This window comes from Amia ocellicauda, chromosome 8 (assembly GCF_036373705.1).
Source record: "Amia ocellicauda isolate fAmiCal2 chromosome 8, fAmiCal2.hap1, whole genome shotgun sequence".
NCBI classification, from domain to species: domain Eukaryota; kingdom Metazoa; phylum Chordata; class Actinopteri; order Amiiformes; family Amiidae; genus Amia; species Amia ocellicauda.
In genome coordinates, this window is record NC_089857.1 from 16,190,285 (window position 1) to 16,210,824 (window position 20,540).

A 20,540-nucleotide genomic window follows, 5' to 3' on the forward strand; every position below is an offset into this window, starting at 1 on the left:
CTAATTTTATTAAGAGGGTGTGTGTTTTTAGCCACGTATAACTTGATTTTGCGATGACTTTTTTATTGTGTATCACTATAACCCCCCTCAAATGTAGTCCGAGTGCAGAAAGTAAGTCTGAGGAGAGCGAGTACTAAAGGTTTATATTTTCATTTATTTTAATTGCACCTTTTATGGATGTGATCAATTTGTGTCCACTAGGGGTCGTCAGATGCTAGTTCATGTGTAGCAAAATGAAATCAGTCTATAAATGAAAACACTGGAGGGCCGTGTATGTTTAGCACATATGCACATTTTTATGCCGATTTTTAAGACAACCTTTATCGCGCTTGTTTTGGTATGACTGTGAACTAGAGATGATCCTGGATTGTGCTTGGGTGACACTATGATAGCTTTACCAGTTTATAATCTTACCTTTCACCAAACCCTGCTTTGAAGAAATGCATATGTTTAGATAGATAGATAGATACATACATACATACATACATAGAAATAGATATAAAAACAATGTACAAAGAAAATAAATGTACAGTCTTCGGCAAGGCAGCATGAGAAACACCAATTATTCAAAATTCTTCTTTATTGAATATATCCAGTTTGTTTTTAAAAGACAATTTCAATAAAGACATTATTTCATAGTTCACGTTTGTTCAAAAGGTAAATCTATTTTAAATCAGCATAGCATAAATCTGTTAGACTATACTTTTTATTTTTTGATATCCCAGGCATGACAGTATGTTCCCCTACCTTTGTAAACAGTATATACAGCATATCCAATTACTATTCACAAAAATGTTTTTATATGTGATGTTTTTATTATTATTTATTTATGTATTTATTTATTTATTGATGTGGATAACATAAGTAATACTCAAAAGAAGTTCATGGACAGTGAGACTGGTTTGAGCTATGCCATTTTCAACTGTAACTTCCCAGTGGCTGGGAAATAAACAAAAATATAGTTTTTAGCTTTGTAGATGCAATTGTATCCAATGTGCGCCCCAACAATTTACCAGCAGTGCCTCAAAAACGGCCTGCATCTTGACAAACTCACTGTACTTATGATTATCTGTGAACCCAGACTGTTACCATCTACTAGAAATTACCCACCGGCAATCTTACAAATGATGAGAATGCCCGGGTACACAAAGAGTACAAAAACAATTATTACTAACTGGGACCAATAGTGATAGCTTGTAAGCCTTCAAAAACAACATTTTAATTGCTACAAATCATGGTAGGTAGGTTACATATCCTGTGCTAGCTAACCATGCACAGAGGACCACTGGCCTGCCACTTACAATGATCATTTCAGCTAGCTGCATACATATACGTATAGACTCCTATAGATACTTATATAAGTTATTTGAATTTGGTATAAACATTATTTTACATCAGTGTAGGTCTTAGTATTTCGGTATACAACTCAAAGTAGAACAAAAAAAGGATTTCACATCCGATGAGCTGTTAAATTCGTAAAAAAAAAAAAACTACAAATATTAGAATAATAAAATAAAAAGGAATTATGTCCAACGGCCAAACAAGCAAACAATGTTGATGAGAGGTGCGTGCCCAGCTACAATACATTGGCATGATTGGTGTAAAGACCTGGTTTGTCAACATGCAGCAAAATCGCAGAACTTGGGTGCTCTTACATGGACCCACTCAGGAGATACACAACAGACAAGCAGCATTGTGAAGTCATTAAAAATCAAGATATTTAGGCCAATAAAGGAGACGGCTCACCGAATAAAGACTGCATTCTTTTCTTCACATCAAGTGCTGTACATGTTTAAAATATCAACAACATGCATGAAACTGGTATTTGATCATCATAAATGAGACTGAAGCAACTGAAAAACAATCTTAAAGGTGATCACCACTATATGGCATACATTTAGTCCCTCCCAAATACATGGGTAAATTCAACAGACAAGCTATCCTGAAATTCTGTCAGAAACCTCAAAACATCCATCATGGAACTCTTACAAAGCTGATCTGAAGAATAATAAAATAATCCACAAAATCAGCTATTGTTTGTCTCATTGTAAATGTCCCATAATAAAAAACAGCAGCTATGCCAAGCTGATGGGGAAACAAATGAAACACAAATGGAAATACATAAATGGAAAATACATCAAGTAAATTAATCTCAAAAGCATTCAAACACACATTAAATGAATCATTTGTCATGTAGTCTCTGTGGGTTAAAGTTTTTTGATTTTGTTGTTGTCCCCCCCCCACCCTGAATACATAAGTACAGACAGATGCATTTGTCAGCTCAGAAGATACTTATTCCCTTGCGTTTCCTTAACAAATCATGTATTTATAAGAGACTAGTCTACATCACGATTATTCCCATGTTGTCGTCACAATAAACCTAACTAGTAGTCTAGTGCATTATAAACTTTAATGCATGTATTGTATTATCCCTGAAGATTGTAAAGAGATGTTTTATAATAAGCCTTCTGAGGATATGCTAAAAACATCCAATATTCCATTGTTGGAGTGACTGAGGTCTTGAGGGTTCTGACTGAATGGCAAGTGATATTTGTATTTACTTTAATTACACCCCGATGACAATGAGAGATATCTTGAGTTGCATGTATGCTGCAAAAATTAGGGTAACAAACTTATTTTTTATATCTCAGAACTGTACTGATTTAAGCAATGGTTCTCTTTACATATTGGCCAAGGTGCAGTTTTGCAGTCTCAACAGGGGCACTTACAGGAAGGGATTCAAAGATTTATGTGGCTATTACATTGACATGTGGCTTCCATTGTTTTGAAGTTTACAGTGTATATCTATAAAGAGAAAACACAGGCTCAATCTTTTTAGTGCGGCAATTTGTACACTTGAGCAAAAAGCTTTGAAAGTCAGCTTATTAGTAGGTTACCTATTGGCAATGTAGGAATGTACACTTCACTGTAGTGGGACTTTATTATAAAGCAAACTGGATGTATATTGAGGCCTTTAGATTGAAAAATGAAAAACAGGCACAAAAACAAGAGTATGGTATGGAGACCCATTTAAGTTTGGCTGGCTGGGTGATGAGAACCTCACAGTAAGCACTTCAACTGAGGAAACAATAAGCACACATCAAAAAACACCATTTGGAAACAGGTGGTGAAAACCCTTCTTCCAAAAACAATCAAACAAAACTACCCCCTCACCCCCCAAAAAAACCCCACCCAAAACATAGACAAATAAAGAAACAAATGCTAATAAAAGTGTAATTTACAATTCAAATCATCAATATCCCACAAAAAGGATTTTAAAAAAAGAGAAGCAACGACAGCGAAAAAACAAGAACAACCTGAACTGTAACCTGTAGGCAAAAATAAGACACTGGTAATTCCTGTTCTTTTTGAAGCCTACTGCCTACAAGGTGGAACAAAGATAATCTCACTTCGTCAACACGTCTCAATTTTAGATGAAGTGAGACAGCCGTGAACATAACCTTCCCTGATGATAAGCCTTAGGGGAAATGGATTTAATCATTAGAGAAAAACATAAACAGCCACTCCCCCCCCACCCCCCATCAGATGCCTTCAGCTTGTCTTGCCCTTAATCTCTGAGAACTTCCCCAGTCAGTCGGCCCTCTGGAAATCATGTTAAGCACACAGTCAAATTAAGTATGTGCTGATTACTAGCAGAAACAAATCACATTTTTAAGTCCCACATGATGTTTTCAGTACCTAAAGTAAAAAGTTCACTGCCTGGATCTCTGATAGGTGTTCATACTTCACAAGTGGTAATGGACTGCACTTAACTCCCGCCTTCTCCCCTTCACTTCAATGCCCTGTCCCTTTCAAATAGCATATTTTCTACTGTAAAGGAGGAGGACTCTTTTACTTCAGCAGGCTCATTGTGTGCCTGTAGACATTGAGGAATAAGCATTAGTTCTCTTAAGCCACACTGAGATGGTTCAATAATGGAGGATGCTGCAGGCTATCATTCTGCATCTTTTATCTCCTTTCTTAATTTAGCCAAACTCAGCAAAACTACCCTGCTGAGTATCTCTTTGTGTACCATCAGTGTACTAAAAGTGACTTCAGAAAATCCTCTCGTCCTGACGCCAATATTCAAAGCTTTGCATTTGACAAAGCACAATTTTCCAAGACCTGCTTCACTAAAGAGGAAAGAGCTGCCCACACAATGGACAGTGCTAGCACAGCGATCTACGACAGTTAAACCTACTCAACAACAACCCAGAGGATGTATGCTTTCAGCATCACACACCACAGCTCTTTAACTTTGTGAACGTCTTTATTTTCTCCCTCATAGCTTTTCAGTGCTCGGCTTGGCTACAATGGATAGTGTCACTTGACTATTTTTATAAGGATTAATTATGTTATTGTGTCCTGTTATTTCAAGACATCATGGCTTTAAAATAAGACACTGAGTTATATCTTTACCTACACCTTGTGTTTGGCAGAAGATAAGTTACCTTTACCTTTATTGATACCTCCTGGATTTTCAGATAAAGGTACAAAACATTTATTTCATTCATCAAAGCATGTTACCAAGTTATTAGGACAATATAAGTAGGTTTAAACCAACTCCATTTCTTTTTAATAATAATAAAATAAAAAAATGGATTAGACTTTGCCTCTGAGGAAATCTCTCCCGCAGAGTATTGCAGATTCAAAATGTACCTCTTGTAAATTCTTACTAAAGGCAAGTGAAATATAAAATATAGAATTCAATCCTACCTAAGAGAACTGCAGTAAATCAGAGTTTATGTGCTAGATCATCTGGCATTTACAGTCTATGGTACATGATATGAGTTTGGGATACTGCACTTTTTAAAAGTTTAATCAATATTGTTATTGCAAAACACAGACATCACTTATCCATAATCCTTCAAGTTTACTAGTGTGACACACACAAGTTCAAGCCACAGTGATGAAAAAAGATTGATTTGGCACAAAGATCAAATATCAACATAAATTATTTAACTGGGCAGTCTTAAATGTACTAACATACTGCCTGCCATACTTTGTACTATGTCAGTTTCCCCATAACCCTTTCAGAAGCTCTCTTACAATGTGGATATAAAGGCCCATCTTTGAGCTGTCAATGTATTATGAAGTAAAAAAAATAAAAAATAAAAAATAACCAATAGAATTAAGCCATGCTTTGATCCCCTAAAACCACTTTGAAAACCATATTCAGATGGAGACTGAGGAATGTTTATTTCTGTAGGCATGTGTAACACCTGAGGAAAGGGATAGAAAATCCTTAAAATGTAACCAAATCTCTGAAACAAAATGCAAGTTGGTTAAAGTGTTATTATAAATCTAGATATAAAGATAGGGAAGCCCACATATTGCACAAACTGTTCTCTGATATAGCTAACAGTTTAATCAGTAGAGCTCCTGTTAGTGGCAGATACTTTGTTCCGAGATTATTAACTGAACTGAAAGAGCTAAAGTACACCAGCTCATTACTCACAACTATATCCTATACTTAAAGGTTAAGGTATTTCTGCCATTATGTGTAATGTGCGATATTTTTTGTAGGTCATTTTCTTTCGATGCGCAGTTTCGAAATGGCAAAACTATTTTTAAATGATTTTTCTAGCTCTCACGGCTTTAGAGGGCTATATCACTGTAAACATGTTACTGTGGACCATTTCATCTCTTCTTCTGATAATATTACTATAGCCATGCAGCTTGACATATAAAAGCAGTGAGGGGAGGTTGCAGAGTTGTCAGTGCTGTTCTGTCAACAGCGACGAATCTGAAGGAAGACCGTTCTTCAGTCGTGTCAGAGCTGGAAGTGAGTTTTGTTTTGTTTGCGTCTTTTTTTCTTCTTCTCTTTTTCGGATAAGCTTGATACTGTAACCGTCAGAAATGGCACCTGGGAACGCAGCCTAAGCCGAGTCCCACAATGGGGCCTCCAGTGCGAACTCTCAGCCTACTGGGTCTCCCGAGCCCTCAGACCCGAGTGAGGAAGTCCAGACTGAGGCTGGCAGGAATGTGCAGAGTCTCTAGGCTGAGATTAGAGGGAGTGTAGGGGAAGAGCACTGGGAAGGTGTGCTTGGCGTCCACTAGAAGCTGCTGAGAATCAGTATTGTCTTGAAGTAGACCCTTTAAAAGAAAAGCAAGCAGTGAAAAAAAACTGAAAAGAAACCCTTTTTGTCAGCCTGACCAAAAAAGATGACTGATTTTCTCTGCAAAGATTCTTTCGGCAGGTGGCAAAAGACCTGCCACTGAAATGAAGAACAAGTTGCCCTGTGCTATACAAATATTTTGCCCAACACAACAGTTCAAAGCCATTAATCTCATCTAACTTTATGTTTCACTAAACAAAACATTTTCTTATTTTATTGTACATCATTTTACATGAGTATCATAAATAGGCTTAGATTTATCAACTACCTTACATGGATTTATAATATGTATGCATTAAATCATCTGTGCTCGTCAAAACAATATTCTTGGTATTATTTAAAAAGCAAGGTAATTAAATTACAAGTTTGTCAATAAAATACTGTTTTCATGCGCCCTGTTCGCTTGGTACAGGTAACTGAAGGTATACTTTACATAATAGATTGATACTGTATAATACTCTTCCTCACACTGGGCTTAAAGGATGTGTATCAATATAGGCCTAAAAATGCATCTCTTCTAACCAATAATATCAATAAACTAAGCAGCAGTAGGAGACTCCCAAAGAAACTAAGACGCATACTGTTGCCCTGCTGTATAAAGGCAATTTAAAATTTAAGTTAGAGGGTTATTTAATTAAACATCACGTCTGCTGCAATGCTGAGGAAACCTTTGTAAGTAAGAAAACTTCCTGAACCCTGAAAGCAAACTTAAAATAAGGCTGGGTTAATAAAGGCAGTTTTAGTCTAAAGAAATAAAGAAATCCTCACCTGAATACTCCTAATGAAGGACACCGTCACTCTTTCTTCAAACTCATTTAACGGGGTGTACAGATTGAGTATCTTCACAATCTGCAAGGAGAGGTGGAAAGCACCGATTAGATTCACACTGGTGGTGTTTTTAATGTCACATGACACACCAGCCCCACTGCCCAAACAACCACGTAATCAACATGGGTGGACACCAGCATACTCCTTGGGAAAGCTGTAGTGAGAGGGGTCTTGTTTTACCTGCTGTGTGGAGAGTGCGGTACACATGGTGCAGATGGCCTTGGCATCCTCATTGGTCTTTTTCTTCACCTGCAGGAGCTGGGCGGCCTGGATGAGGGGTTCCATGGTTGATATTGCGCCACTCTGTTGAAGGTTCTTACTCCTCAGCCACTCCTCCATCTGGCTGATGTTGAACCTGCAGACACAACCATGATAACCAGTGGGAGACGGCCTTTGTCAGGCTCCCAAGATGCCAAGGGCCACCCAGCCTAAGATGTCCCTTCTAAAAATAAAGTATATGAAGGAACTTCTTGTGTTTGTCATCACTCAAAAGAAAGTAGGGCACTCATACATTCGTTCATCTTACCTGAGCTGCATGCCGGTGCTCCAGGAGCACACGTCCTTCCTGAGCAGCAGGTTGTTGAGCGTCACGGCGTTGATCATGTAGAACAGCTGCTTGAAGACCTGCTGGATGATCTCCGGGTCCAGGCCGTGCTCACACATGGTGCTGTGGAAGTTGCCGAGCTGGATGATCAGGGCATCCAGGGAGTACGTGTCCCCGTCCATGCTGGAGGAGCGGTTGCGGTAGCCCATGGGCTTCACTCCTGCCAGGCTGGGGATGCTCTCGCTCTCCAGCATCGCAGACACTGTGAACCACAAGGGCCCAGTTAGCACCAGAGGCAGGGAGGCTGACTGAGAACTCCTAGTTCAATTCCGAATAGTGTATTGAACTCTCATTTACCCGTTCATGTTTAACAAATCCATCATCTTGGGATTTATACTGCAGCCCATGTACACAAACCTATCAAGACAGTTTAAACAGTGAACTAAAACCTAGTACCAGGCTTTGTAGTTGCAAACAGGATGTTAGGGTATATTGTCAAAAGTGTAGAATTGAGAACAAGGGCAGTGATGTTCAGACTGTACAATGCACTAGTTAGAGCTCATCTGGATACTGTGGACAGTTCTGGGCTCCACACTTCAAGAAAGATATCGCGGCTCTAGAGGCAGTTCAGAGGAGAGCAACCAGACTTATTCCAGGTCTCAAGGGAAAGTCCTACTGAGAGACTGAGGAACTGAACCTTTTCACCCTGGAACAGAGGAGACTACGTGGGGACTTGATTCAAGTCTTCAAAATCATGAATGGCATAGAATGGACACCAAACGAGCACGATGGGTCGAATGGCCTCCTCCCGTTTGTAAACTTTCTAATGTTCTTATGACATACTTAAATGATGTCCCAAGTGTGAGGAAAAAAATATGGAAGGAATATTCCTCAATTTCATTTTCAACATTTTCTCTGTTCTCTTGAGCTTCTGACAGAACACTATTTGCATTATTCTGATATCCACAGATTTACTTCTCTGAATTATTGGTAACCCATTTCAGAATATGTCAGCACTTATGGCTGTGTTATTTTTCAATTAAAAAATTGAAATGAGTATAATGCTCTTCAGGAGCTTAAAGCAGCAATAACCATAAAATCATGCATCAACTGACACCCATGAGAGCAGAGGAGGCAGAGATATTGAGCAGATGGAGAGAAAAAACTAACAAATGGAAACCTATGCTGTATCAATCTCAATCTTCAAATAGTTGACAGACAACACTGTTTAAAAGTGAAAATTGATTAAGAGAGAACACAAATAAGCAAAATAAATATATACATTTTTCTCTATAAAATGTAGCTTGAGAGTTTTAGCTGGATGTTATCTGGAAGTGTATGAACATTAACATTTTTTTAACTGAAGCAAAAAGCTTCACCCTATAAACACCACCTTGGCTAAATTGCTGGAGGTTTTTGGATCATTTTGAATTATGCAAATGTCACAGAGTTCCCTGCATGTGACACAGACTGTTCCATATTCATTTCTCTATAGCAGTTCCCACTGACCAGCTGTCTGCTGGATCTGTGGGAAGACTGCCAACATCAAGCATGTCCTCCTCTGATTCAATTGGTAGCCCTCACTAATCAGATTCACTGAGTAGACTATCACAGAGGGCCCACTGACTAACATCTGTGCCTTTACATGCGTGTGAGTCAGAGTGGTTATGTGATTTTGGGCTTCCATAAACTGTAATTAAATCTAGGTGACACCCCCTTGCCCCAAGAGCTATGATTTATTAATTAGGGCCAAATATTTCCTTGCTATTCCTTACCCATTCATGTACGTCAGTTAAACTTTGACGCCATTAACCACACAACTTGGCAACAGTAATGCTTTCCTCTTCCTATAGTCATAGCTCTTCATTGGTTGATCTCTTATGAGGTCCTACAATTAATTCTATTTTAAAATCAGTACTTGCTGATTATAGATCCACTCATTCTTACCACACACACTTTGCTATCACTTATGGGGCAACTAGAAAGGACAGGCACCTGGAGGATTTGTCATTTCATTTCTGTGACCTGCTCGAAGTCTAAACCGATATTTTGAAAGGACATTAAACATATTAAGTCTAGGAAATGAGTGTAAACATCTCAGACTCTGTTGTGCACTTATTTTATTTCTAATATATTTTTGTACTGCTTTCTGAGCAGTTTTGAGACAATGCATTTTCTTAATTAAAATATAAGAGAAAGCTATCCATTTTAGTCAAGTTCAGACGTTTGTTTGTATTTGCTTGTGTATTTTAAACAAGCCTTTTTTGCAATGCTGCTTGCTGCATAGACAATGAGGTGAACAAGACCATTGTTCTCGTTTAAAACAACCGATTCGTGCAAATGCCTATGTCTTACCACATCCCCAACTTTTTATATTATTTTATTCATACATTTGTATCAGTTTAACACATGGGAATGTCCAGCCGATTTTTACATTTCATCAAACAGCCTCTAGACAGAGTAAAACAGATTCTGTTTAAGCTGTTGCACAAATGCTTAATCTTTTCTCCCTATAAATAGATATCACTATTGTGTGGAGAAAAATGAATTAGCTTTTCTTCATAATAATTTCAAATAAATGCTGAAAAAAAAGAGCCCTACATATACTGATGGACTGGGGATAATCATCTGGTTAGTCTCTATGCTACTATAATGAAATTACTGTAAGGAGGATGTAGTCACAGTGCACTTTTGTTTAAGTTTGAATGAACATCAGATTCAGCTATTTCTCAATTATTCTGTTCATATCTTGAGTCCTAATGTTAGTGTTGTTGTATCACTCATTAAATAGTATGTCAGCTGTAGGGACAAGGTGGATGGAAGAGGATGGGTTGAGGGAAAGAATGTGTGACTCACCAATCATTGGATGCATGATGCCTTCAGCCACCTTGATGAGTTGCTGGTAGATCTGTATGGAGAGGTCGCTGAGGACCTGCCTGTACTCGGCCAGGTCAAAGTTCTTCAGACAGTGTTCATTCTGCTTGGCTGAGTTTTGTGTCATAAATGCCTGAGGAAGAGGAGGAGGAGAATGAGAAGTGATTGAAGAGTTAATAACAGACCTCTTTCTTTTGCTTGTGGTTTAGGTCTTTCAAACAGTCCAAAGCAGGAGCCAGTAATCTGGCAGATCGTTTTAACCAACCACGTGATAGAAAAAAAATGTGTGAAGTTCCAGGCTCACCTCATCTCCACTGTACTGCTTCAGACAGTGCAAAAGGCGGCTTGTGTTTGCCAGCCAGAATGAAGTCGTCTCAAAGTCATCATTTTGTTTCTGAGTGGAAAAAGAAGAGATGAAGATGAATGTTGAGCACTCTATTGAGGAGGGCCTTGGTGGGACATTTCTTATGGCAGTGATCCATTAAGTGAGATTGAAACTATGTCTCACTCCCTGCAGAAACAGATGCTGTATTCGCCCAAATTGGTCCCGCCTCCATCTGACAAACGCAACAGTTCCACCACCTTAGTGCTTTCAGACATTCCTGGGTAGACTTAATTAGCAGTTATGTATTCATCTTCATCAACTCTGTCACGGAGCATTGAGAGCATAAAATAAGATGGCCCCTGTGTGTGGGGGAAAATAGGGGGTTTCCATTCCTGGTTTAGGACAGCCCCAATTCAGTAGGTTTAATATATGTCGCTCTTTTTTGTTGGTTTTGTTGATTTTTCGCTGTGGTTGACAACTTAATTTCCCTGTGGGGATTAATGAAATTCTATCTATCTGTCATCAATTTGAAAAGACATGGAAACATTTCCTTCTAAACCACTAAACCAGTGCTTTGACAAATTCAGTCATTCAGAGGTTATTTGGAACAAATGTCTGAATGGCCTTGAGTCAGTATAAATTTTTATTAATAACGTGATCCTTTACAAAACATGTGATTTCAGGGAGAAGAAAAACTGATTTATGCTCTCCAGGACCAGGGTTTAGAGACCATGTTCTGAGACAATGGACCTGCTCATAACATCCAAATAGCTAATGAACCAGTGAAGTCCTGCAATATTTGATTTATTGCCATATAACTGAGCTCTAATGGGGCATTTATCTATACAAAAAACACATCTACTTTAAACAATCGTTACCTTTAATACTTTTTTGATGGCGTTGATAGTGGAGGTGAGCAGGGAGTGTACTTTCTGGTCATCATTAATGTAGTCAGCATGTCTAATGCACATGAAAAGTATGTAGGCTGGAAGGCAGGGCACTGTAGCAGACACGGTTTGTGGCTTCATATCTGTAAACACACACACACACACACAGAGAGAGCGAGAGAGAGAGAGAGAGCAAGAGAGAGCAAGAGTTAAAGTATCTAGCTGTTTATTTGGTTCCTCCATTCCCAGACATGTTCATAAAACATAAAAATCACTCTTATTGTTACATAATCAACAACTGGGACAAGTTTATGCTTGGCCCAAGAGTATTTTAAGGGAAAACAATGATTTATACAGGAAACAGGTTTAACAAGAAAAAATAGACTGGAGGTTTATCATCGGACTTGTTTAACTATGCTATTGGGGGAGTGCTTTTGGACAACGGTAAAATTAGGATATGGTGATGGTAGTACTTGGAGCAAGTAAGGAATTCAGCTCAGCCAGATCTATTAAAAGACTAGAAAACTGCATTTTGTGAGATGTTATGTGAAATGGGTCTTTTGGTTTCTATGCTGGCTTGTACAAATATTTCCAAACCAATAACTGGAACAGAGTTTCTTTCTGGACTGTATTCCTCACTCCGGTTTACCTGAGACGAGGGATTTCACCAGCAGAGACTCATCCTCTTTGCAATACTCCAACATCCCCTCGAAATCCTTCTCTTTCCTCTGCACCGTCACCTGCCGGGTCAACTCATGTCGTCGCTTCTGGGATTTCTCAGAGGGCTGGGACACTGAGGAGAACACATGGGTTCCCAGTCAACACACACACCAAACCACCAACAGTTCAGAACAGCAGCACAGAAGTGTACAATGCTGGCAAACTCAAAAGAGCAGGACAGTAAAGCATTAGGACACGCACCACAAATAATCTAATTACCAAAAGTGCCAAAACAATAAACTGTTCTAAACTCACGGTAGGAGTAAAATGCTTCAGCACAGGATATTTACATAGCAGAGTTTCCAGCCTTTTACCACAGCAGGTCTCTCTGGCATTTTAGCTCAGTTCACAAGTAAAATATATTTGTAACTTCAAATTACTATCTAAAGAGATTATGTTAGTCTGAATCACACAAGTCAATTCACATTGCAGTCACATCTTCCCTAGACTCCCTCAAAATCAGGTTACTCATGGTGCTGGAATGTGTGCAGTAGTGTTATCATGCACCTATCACTGACTTAATTCAGGGGTGCTACACTAAATATATACTGAACTACAACAAAGTATACAGGAAATGAGGAACAGAGACCTCAAACATAAGAGCTAATACGTCAAACTCTTCCTGTCCCCAGAGTGATACGAGGGTATGGAACACATGAGCTGTGTTCTAGAAGGAGAACATGGAGCAGCACAACGATGTCCTTGGATTAATAAATGACTGAACAAACCAAATGACTAAAACTGTCCGAATGAAGAATTAAGTAAATTGGAACTTAACAATAAGCAACAAGAATTCTACCTAGACGGACATATAACTATTTACCACACCCTGATTCAAGCTCTGACTCTATGGGTCTCTCACCTTCCAACTCTTGAACCTTCTTCATGTAAATCTTCAACTGTTTCTTCAGCTTCCTCTCATTCTTTTCCAGTTTCTCCACCAGCTCTTTCAGGTCCTGAAATGCAGAAGATAAAAACACTGCATGTACTGCGAGAACAACACAGCAGGATGTTTACATAGCATGCCCTTCAGGGATAAACTACAATCAATCAAATGGTAGAACCGGTTCTCGTTAGATCTCAGAAGGTACAAGACAAGGCGTGGTCTGTACTGAGAAAGTCAACATCTAAGGACATTCAGACGTTCCACACCAAAGAATAGGTGGGTGACAGGAGGTTCTCTCTCCATCTGGAATCCTTAGAGGTGTTTTACAACAAAGCAACAAAGATACTTTTGATAATTACAGGGAAAAACTGAGAAATGTAATGAAAAGGATTGTGTCAGCAAAGGCAAAGCAAAACATCTATAAAGCGTCAGCATATCTATTTTCAGCGAGTCCAGAACAAAGGTATTATTAAACAAATACTTTTTTTGCATCACTTTGCAATATTGTCCTCAGACCTCTTATAAGACTTCTTGCACTGATCCATAGAGACTGCTTCACTGACCCAGGCATATGGGACTTTAATTTGGAACATGAAAGGCAGAAGATCAGAGGGGTCACCGGCCCTGGAGGACAGGGAGCTACCGGGGTTCTCACCAGGTTCTCGTTGGTAAGCCGTGTGATCTCCTGCTGGATGCTGAACTCCACTTGTGCTTCGGGGGAGAGCGAGAGGGTCTGATTGAGCATCTCCTGCTTCCTCTCAATGTCCTCCTTCAGGACCTCATTCTGAGTGCGCAGGGCCTCCAGCTCGTCCTCATGCTGCCTGCTCTGAGTCTGGAGCTGGGCCTCCAGGAGCCTGGGGGGACACCAACAGTTATTAGCAACACCCAACTCACACTGGCCGACTGTGATTGTATAACAGCACTAGAGTCTCTTGCAAACAGAACTCTCCTATTGAGGAGATCCCCTGCTGTGATAGCATGGGCTGTTGTCTCTCCTCTGCAGTAAAAAAGGTCCTAACAATGAGTTGAGCTTCTTGATTAATTTTTTCTATTCCACTGCATACCAAAAGCACCACAAAAATTCTGCTTGTTATTAAAAGACTTTGGTCCGAGTTGATTTTGAAGGGAAAATTTGATTTCAATATTCTAGAAATCCACCGTTTTCTGCTAAAATATTTAATAAAATGCTTATTAAAATGTGAAGCTTTTGATCTCTACCAAGATAACATGACTGCCAGGGCACGATTATCTGCCTTGACTAAAGTAAAAATCCACTTTTGTCTTCCCTTATAAATACTGACTTTATTGACAAATAAAACTGATATTTCACAGTAGAGGTTAGTGGTTAGTGAATGGTTAGTGAAAACCAATCCAGATCTTAGTGACATCGATAATAAACCACAGTGATAATTAATTGGGGGTTAAAAAAAATTGAACCATAGTGCCAATGTGTTGAAAGTCATGAAAATGTAATGCACAAAGCCATTTTTAATTGTGTTTACTTCATATTTTAACTTTGAAATAAATACTAAGATTACCTTATTTTTATGCATTTTGTAGAAAATAAATCTTCACTGGAGAAATGGAATGTGAATCATCTCTCAAGCATTTAGCTATTCTCCAGAATAGAGCACAACTTACAGCCCTTTCCATTGAACTAACATATTCATTGAATTGCAAATGAAATCAAGACTTCAGATAAAGAAAAGCCCATCCTCCCTACATATACACAAAGATTAAATTTATATGCGATTTACCTAGCATACAACCAAAGCCAAATGTGTGTAAGATTGTATTGACAAAATTAACTAATGCAAATAAACTAGTGTAAATCATAGAATGCTTGCTGACAGGGACCCTGCCGTCTCTTAATAATATTAATGGTAAAAATCCCCCCTTACCCTTTGTAATACTTGTAAACAGTATGACAGATTAATTCAATTAGAATTAGTACTTGTTTAGAAAAACATTTATGCATATTGTCTTCACATCCCCCTGCTTTTATTAGTAATTGTGCAACAAATAACATGAGGGATGAGTGAGAAAAGTAAGGAAGCTCTGTGGTGATACATGCATGATGGATGGGGCATTAGGATCACAACGTGGTCAACGTTTTACCAGACAAGCAGAAGGCACAGGGAGGGTAGCACACTGGGAATGACCCGAGACTCGACGGCTCAGAGACAAACAACATGAAGGACAGCGGTTTGTAAGTGAGGGATGACAATAAGGTCCCCTGCAGCAGCTCAGATAACTCTCTCTGATCTTATTAACTTATTAACAGCTTATTAACAAAAAGTCTGCCAAGAACTCAAGTATAGGACCTACTTTGGCTACAGGCTGAATAGAAAGACTGGGAATGTATTTTTCTCCTTTGTCTAAATTCAGTTTCTCTGCTGTTAATGTTTCAGTGCCATGAAAGAAGGAACACGAGTCTTCAAATGTTAAAGAACACACAAGCCATTTCCATCAGTCTCCGTGATCTTCTGGAAGTGGTTAACTATGTATGAATAGGTTCATTATGAGCATTTAATAGGAAAGTGCATTTAAGCTGCAGGTTGTGCATAAAGAATGCGAGTCACTTTAATTTAAAATGCATGATTTCCAACTCGCCTTTTTAAAACACGAATGTCTTGAAAAGACTGAAAATTCATTTCATTTGTTTCATTTTTTATTTCCTTTCATCTCTTACTCTTTAAAAAGTTAAAATAAAAATATTTTCTAATAACACATTTGTAAGGCAATCACATTGGACTGTACCATACTTTACAAAAGCAATTTTTAAAATTAACATTTAGATTTTATTTACCGAGATGTTATATTATACCAAATGTGAAATCCAGTTAAAACTGCAACAAATCCATAGCTTTTTGTTTTTGTAGGTTTGTTGTGCAAGGGAACATAAAACAGTGGGGACGTAGTAAATACATCAGTTTAAGTGCAAACCTGATGTTAAAACTGCTGGCATGGGTAATCTATAACTTGCTAAGTTTTAATCTGGCCTTCTCATTCTCAGAAAGTCAAAAATGTGAAGGAAACCAGAACTGAAGATAAGGGTTTTGATAACGCAATTACTGATAGCCATATCCTTTAGTTTATTATCTATTTCAGATTTAACGCTGAACTGAAGTATCTGCTTTAGTGTATTTTTCTCTTCTTGTTCTTTTACCTGAATAAACCAAGTCAGTCCCTCAAAATGTTGCTTCAAATGAAGAATGACATGGGATTCCCATGAATGGACCAGGCATGTTCCCCAAGACTGAGGACAACACAACCAAAGCCCTCCCGCCCTTCAGAGACAGGTGAAAGCAGAGAAGAAGAGAGATGGTAATGACCTGGCGACTTGCTTTAAACCTTGGTAGGCCAGACCAAGCTCCCCATCTTCATTCAAATACCCCCAGTCCTGGGCCTTGCTGGAAACCACAGAAGCAGGAGGAAGCGAGAGAGAAGCAGGATAAGGTGACAGAGAAGAGAAGACAAAGCAAGACAGGTTAATTGCACCAGAAAGGAGGAGTTGAAATAAATATATGTATCTATATATATCAATTTAGAAAAGGAAGTCCTAGGTTGAGTCAGAGAGGAAAAAAAAAAACTCTCAACACACTGTTTCTGCCACATTAAGTCAAAAGTAGATTCTATGGGTATGACAGATGACTACACTTCATAGCAGGGTTTATTAAACTTTTCAATTGAATCCAGGTCAGGGCCATGTTCCAAAAGCATTTTCATCCGGCATCATTCTTTAGAAACTGCAAATGTTATGCAGTCTAAAAGGTTTAAGGTTTCTGCACGGACTCTACAATTTCAATCCTGACATTCTATCTGATGCAAGTTCATTGTGTTTTGTGATGAAAAAAAGGTGTCAGGTTGGTATACTGGTGAATGTTTATGAATCTAGGTCAGAGGAAGTTAAACCACACCAAACTTGAGGACAATTTCTTTATTTTACTTAATCTAGAAATGTCATAGGTGTATGTGAAATCAGAATAATGTGAGGTTCTCTGGTGTTTAATTTAAGGCATTCAATAGTGTTAGGGCTGACTGAGAGCCTGTCTGTCGAGTGGTTTCTATACTGCAGGAATTTGCACACACCTGTGCAGGGCATCACTGATATCTGCCTTTTCACAAAGATGCACAGTATTACTCACAGTATTAGCCCACAACCCGTATGTATCACTCAATACTGTTCCAGCACCTTTTGTCTGTGCCATAATACTCCTTCCAATAAAAAAAGTTAAAAAAAAGTCAAAGATCCCAGGAGAGCCAATTTTATGTTAATGTGACTGTACGTTCAGTTTTTTCTTTTCTTTCACTGGAGTGGGAAACCTTGTATTATGTAGAATATAATATGACAAAACAGGATTGTTCTGATGAGGACCTGAGACTTAAACAACCTCTATCCTGGCATTTTCTCAGTGTTTCTCTCACAGCATTCTGTTTGTGCTGTTGCCCCTATTTAGCACTGCTTGCTACTCTCGGATTAAAAGAGTAGAGAAATACTCAAGCATCTTCCAACTGATGTGGCTGGCGTCTGTGTTGCCAGAGCACTGTCTCTGTCCCTCTCTTGCTCTGTGCAGCTCCAACAGCTGCAGCTAGGAAAGCACAGCAGACTGGCAGCATCATTAAGTCTGAGGTTCTCAAATATCACTTTGGGACTGTTGAAAGATTAAAATGCACATCCCCTTCTGCACTTTCCTGATTTCAGATCAAATCTGTCAGTTTCCCCAGATGTACTTTTCATTTTTAATTCATTATTTTTTTATTAACATTGATCAACAGCTGAAAAGCATCCCCTTTATGTTTGTGACTCCTCTCTGTGGCTCCCTTTTGGAAATCGTACAACTATTTTTAAAATATCTTGATCACATTTAATAAGATTTGCCAGATGTTCTGTGATGCCAATATGATCTTGCACTCTGTGAGAAGAGAAACTGATAAGTTTCATGCTTTTCTCAGAATGGAAAATACTTCCTTACACAACTGAATCATTTTTGTTTGTAAATGCCATCAGAAGTACATGCATATATCTGTTGCTTGCCAACTACATTAGTCTGTGGTCTTGCATACTGTATTTTGCTTACTGTAATTCAGGGGAAAAAGCCTTTTAAATTTTGATTATATAATACTTTTGGTGCAATCTTTAATTTTAAAGAATTATGACACTTTTCAGGCAGCTTTATTTGGATTCCATAGAGCATTTCTACAGGACCATTTTCAATAGACAGGAACTATTTGGCTACAGTAGATCTGGTCAATTTCCTAATTGTGCAAGTGTTCTCTGTGGGAATTTCTGACCTAGCACTGAGATTGTGAGCACTGCAAAACACTTCTCATCAGCACTGTGATTATTGATTGGTGTTCATGAGTGCAAGGCTAAGAGGTAAACTTTAGGTTTCCATTATGAAAGGCTGTGATTTAATGTCTTACTGCCCACAGACCTGCATCTTCGTGGTGGATGAAAACAACACAATTATTAATTCATTCACAGAACAGAGTCACTGATTGAAATTATGCTGCTGAACATGCTGCTAATTGGCCGTTTTAAAGCTCAGATTACGTGGGCTCGGCAGCCCAGGGTTCATTCCTGATATTTTGACATCAGCTTAAGGGCTACATAAAACAATTGTTGGGTTAGAGAACAACACTAACTGACTCATAACACTGAATAACAGTTGATTGAGTTTGTGATGACTAATTTGCACTAAGGGAAGAAACGAGGAAACCTGAATTAAAAACAGTTTCGACAAACATGAAGAAATCCCACCCTCTCCAACCAGGGACATTTATGGTACATTGAATCATGGAGTTTATTTCTATTCTCTTTCCCATTATTAAACTGACATTTAGCAAAATAGCTCCTGATACACACAGTCAATGTCTCTCGCCCAGTATTGCTACATCGAGTGTGACTGAATCCAATCCACTTTGAACAGGCTTCAGTTCATCAGTTCTTCGGGGTAAAGCTGTTTTGCAGCATGCTAAATTATATTATTCTTCAACACAGCAAACTTCGCACTCTTCCTAGGATCTGTGAGGCAGGACAACTCGGTATAATATAAATGTACATTTGAATTAAAAATAAAATCTCTTTATTGGGGACAGGCAGCTCTTCTGAAGGGCTTCGCCAAACATTAACTTTTTCCCTCTATTAATTCAATAGTTGAAAATTAGTTTGACTTGGAGTGTTTTTCTCACAATGAACCAGAAAGTCATCACACTGCCATCTCTTACTTGTTTCAACAAAAGCCACTGACATTCGTGAATCAAGATCTCTATAAATATATATTTTCCAATTATTTTTTCAAAAAATAATGTTTTTTGTTGATGTTCACAGCATTTTTGTGCACATTGTCAATATGTGCACAAAACTAATTTTTATTATAAATCATATAATAAATTATTCTATATATGTTTTAAAGTAGTTATGCATGAGTGTTAAAGCTGACAATTTATTTTATATCAGGGATAATCAAAAATATATTGTGGATATGCATAGACGTAGGTTTAGGGGGGGCCGGGGGGCCGGGGGGCCGGGGGACACCCCCCCCACAAATGTTGAGAGAATGTTACATTGTCCCCCCCAATAATGCATGCCTGGCTCCACAGGTGTAGGGAACATGTCCCTCCCAATTCTGAAACCAAACCTACACCACTGTGGATATGTATTTCTGTGAACATCTAGAGTGATACCTGTGTTGGCCTCCACAGTCTTTTCCACTTACTTTTTGGACTCACACATCCCATGGTAGGCTTTAATAGCATCGTCTCTGCTCATTTCATTCTTGCTGTTAGTCCATTCAGGCATGGTATTGGTTTCCTGCACAAACAGTGGCAATGTCAGTGTAAGAAAATAAACCACGTAACACTCATTTATGTTCCTATAGAAAGGCAAGATGTCAAGCAATGCATAGAAGAAAACAAAAAGAACAGAATGAGATGTTTATATATAGTCACAGAACCTACATACTTCACACATATTGTGTTCAATGGGTGATATATGGAAGTGCATTTACTGAGGGTACTTCATATAAAATCCATTGGGGTTTCTCTGCTAAGGTTTTGATTGTCAACCTGCATATAAAGCTGCAATCAACTATCTTTAGGTGATTTATTTTCGTTCTCGATTTCATTGGCATCTGGATCTAGGGATTTAATGATTTAACCTGTTAAATTCACCTGTCGTTATACATGGTTTGCAGATATTGATTATGGCATGAGTCACTGAGGATTCTGCACACATTTGTTTTGTGAACCGCATGTTCTAAGAGTGTCAAATGAGAATTAGGGTTAAGATGAACTGCAGTCATGATTTGCTGTCATCGTAGTTTATTGTTTTTTTCAATGATCACATACGGTC

At 38.5% G+C, this 20,540-nt stretch overlaps 1 protein-coding gene across 3 annotated transcripts in view; it reads right to left on the minus strand.

Annotated features, from left to right (window-relative positions):
* Nucleotides 1–562: 562 nt before the first annotated feature.
* Nucleotides 563–20,540, minus strand: part of myo5b (myosin VB) — a 120,798-nt gene continuing 100,820 nt past the window's right edge. For 2 of the 3 annotated variants that reach the window (XM_066712200.1, XM_066712201.1), the window contains exons 29-40: nucleotides 19,906–20,000; nucleotides 16,519–16,596; nucleotides 13,839–14,037; nucleotides 13,160–13,253; nucleotides 12,227–12,370; nucleotides 11,569–11,720; nucleotides 10,670–10,759; nucleotides 10,348–10,498; nucleotides 7,474–7,753; nucleotides 7,128–7,302; nucleotides 6,888–6,968; nucleotides 563–6,096 (exon numbers count right to left, since the gene is read on the minus strand). In XM_066712200.1, the coding sequence (XP_066568297.1) occupies nucleotides 5,944–6,096; nucleotides 6,888–6,968; nucleotides 7,128–7,302; nucleotides 7,474–7,753; nucleotides 10,348–10,498; nucleotides 10,670–10,759; nucleotides 11,569–11,720; nucleotides 12,227–12,370; nucleotides 13,160–13,253; nucleotides 13,839–14,037; nucleotides 16,519–16,596; nucleotides 19,906–20,000 (1,692 nt within the window). In that variant the 3' untranslated portion in view covers nucleotides 563–5,943. The remainder of the gene's footprint in view (nucleotides 6,097–6,887; nucleotides 6,969–7,127; nucleotides 7,303–7,473; nucleotides 7,754–10,347; nucleotides 10,499–10,669; nucleotides 10,760–11,568; nucleotides 11,721–12,226; nucleotides 12,371–13,159; nucleotides 13,254–13,838; nucleotides 14,038–16,518; nucleotides 16,597–19,905; nucleotides 20,001–20,540) is intronic. The other variant, XM_066712202.1, reaches the window with a different exon arrangement.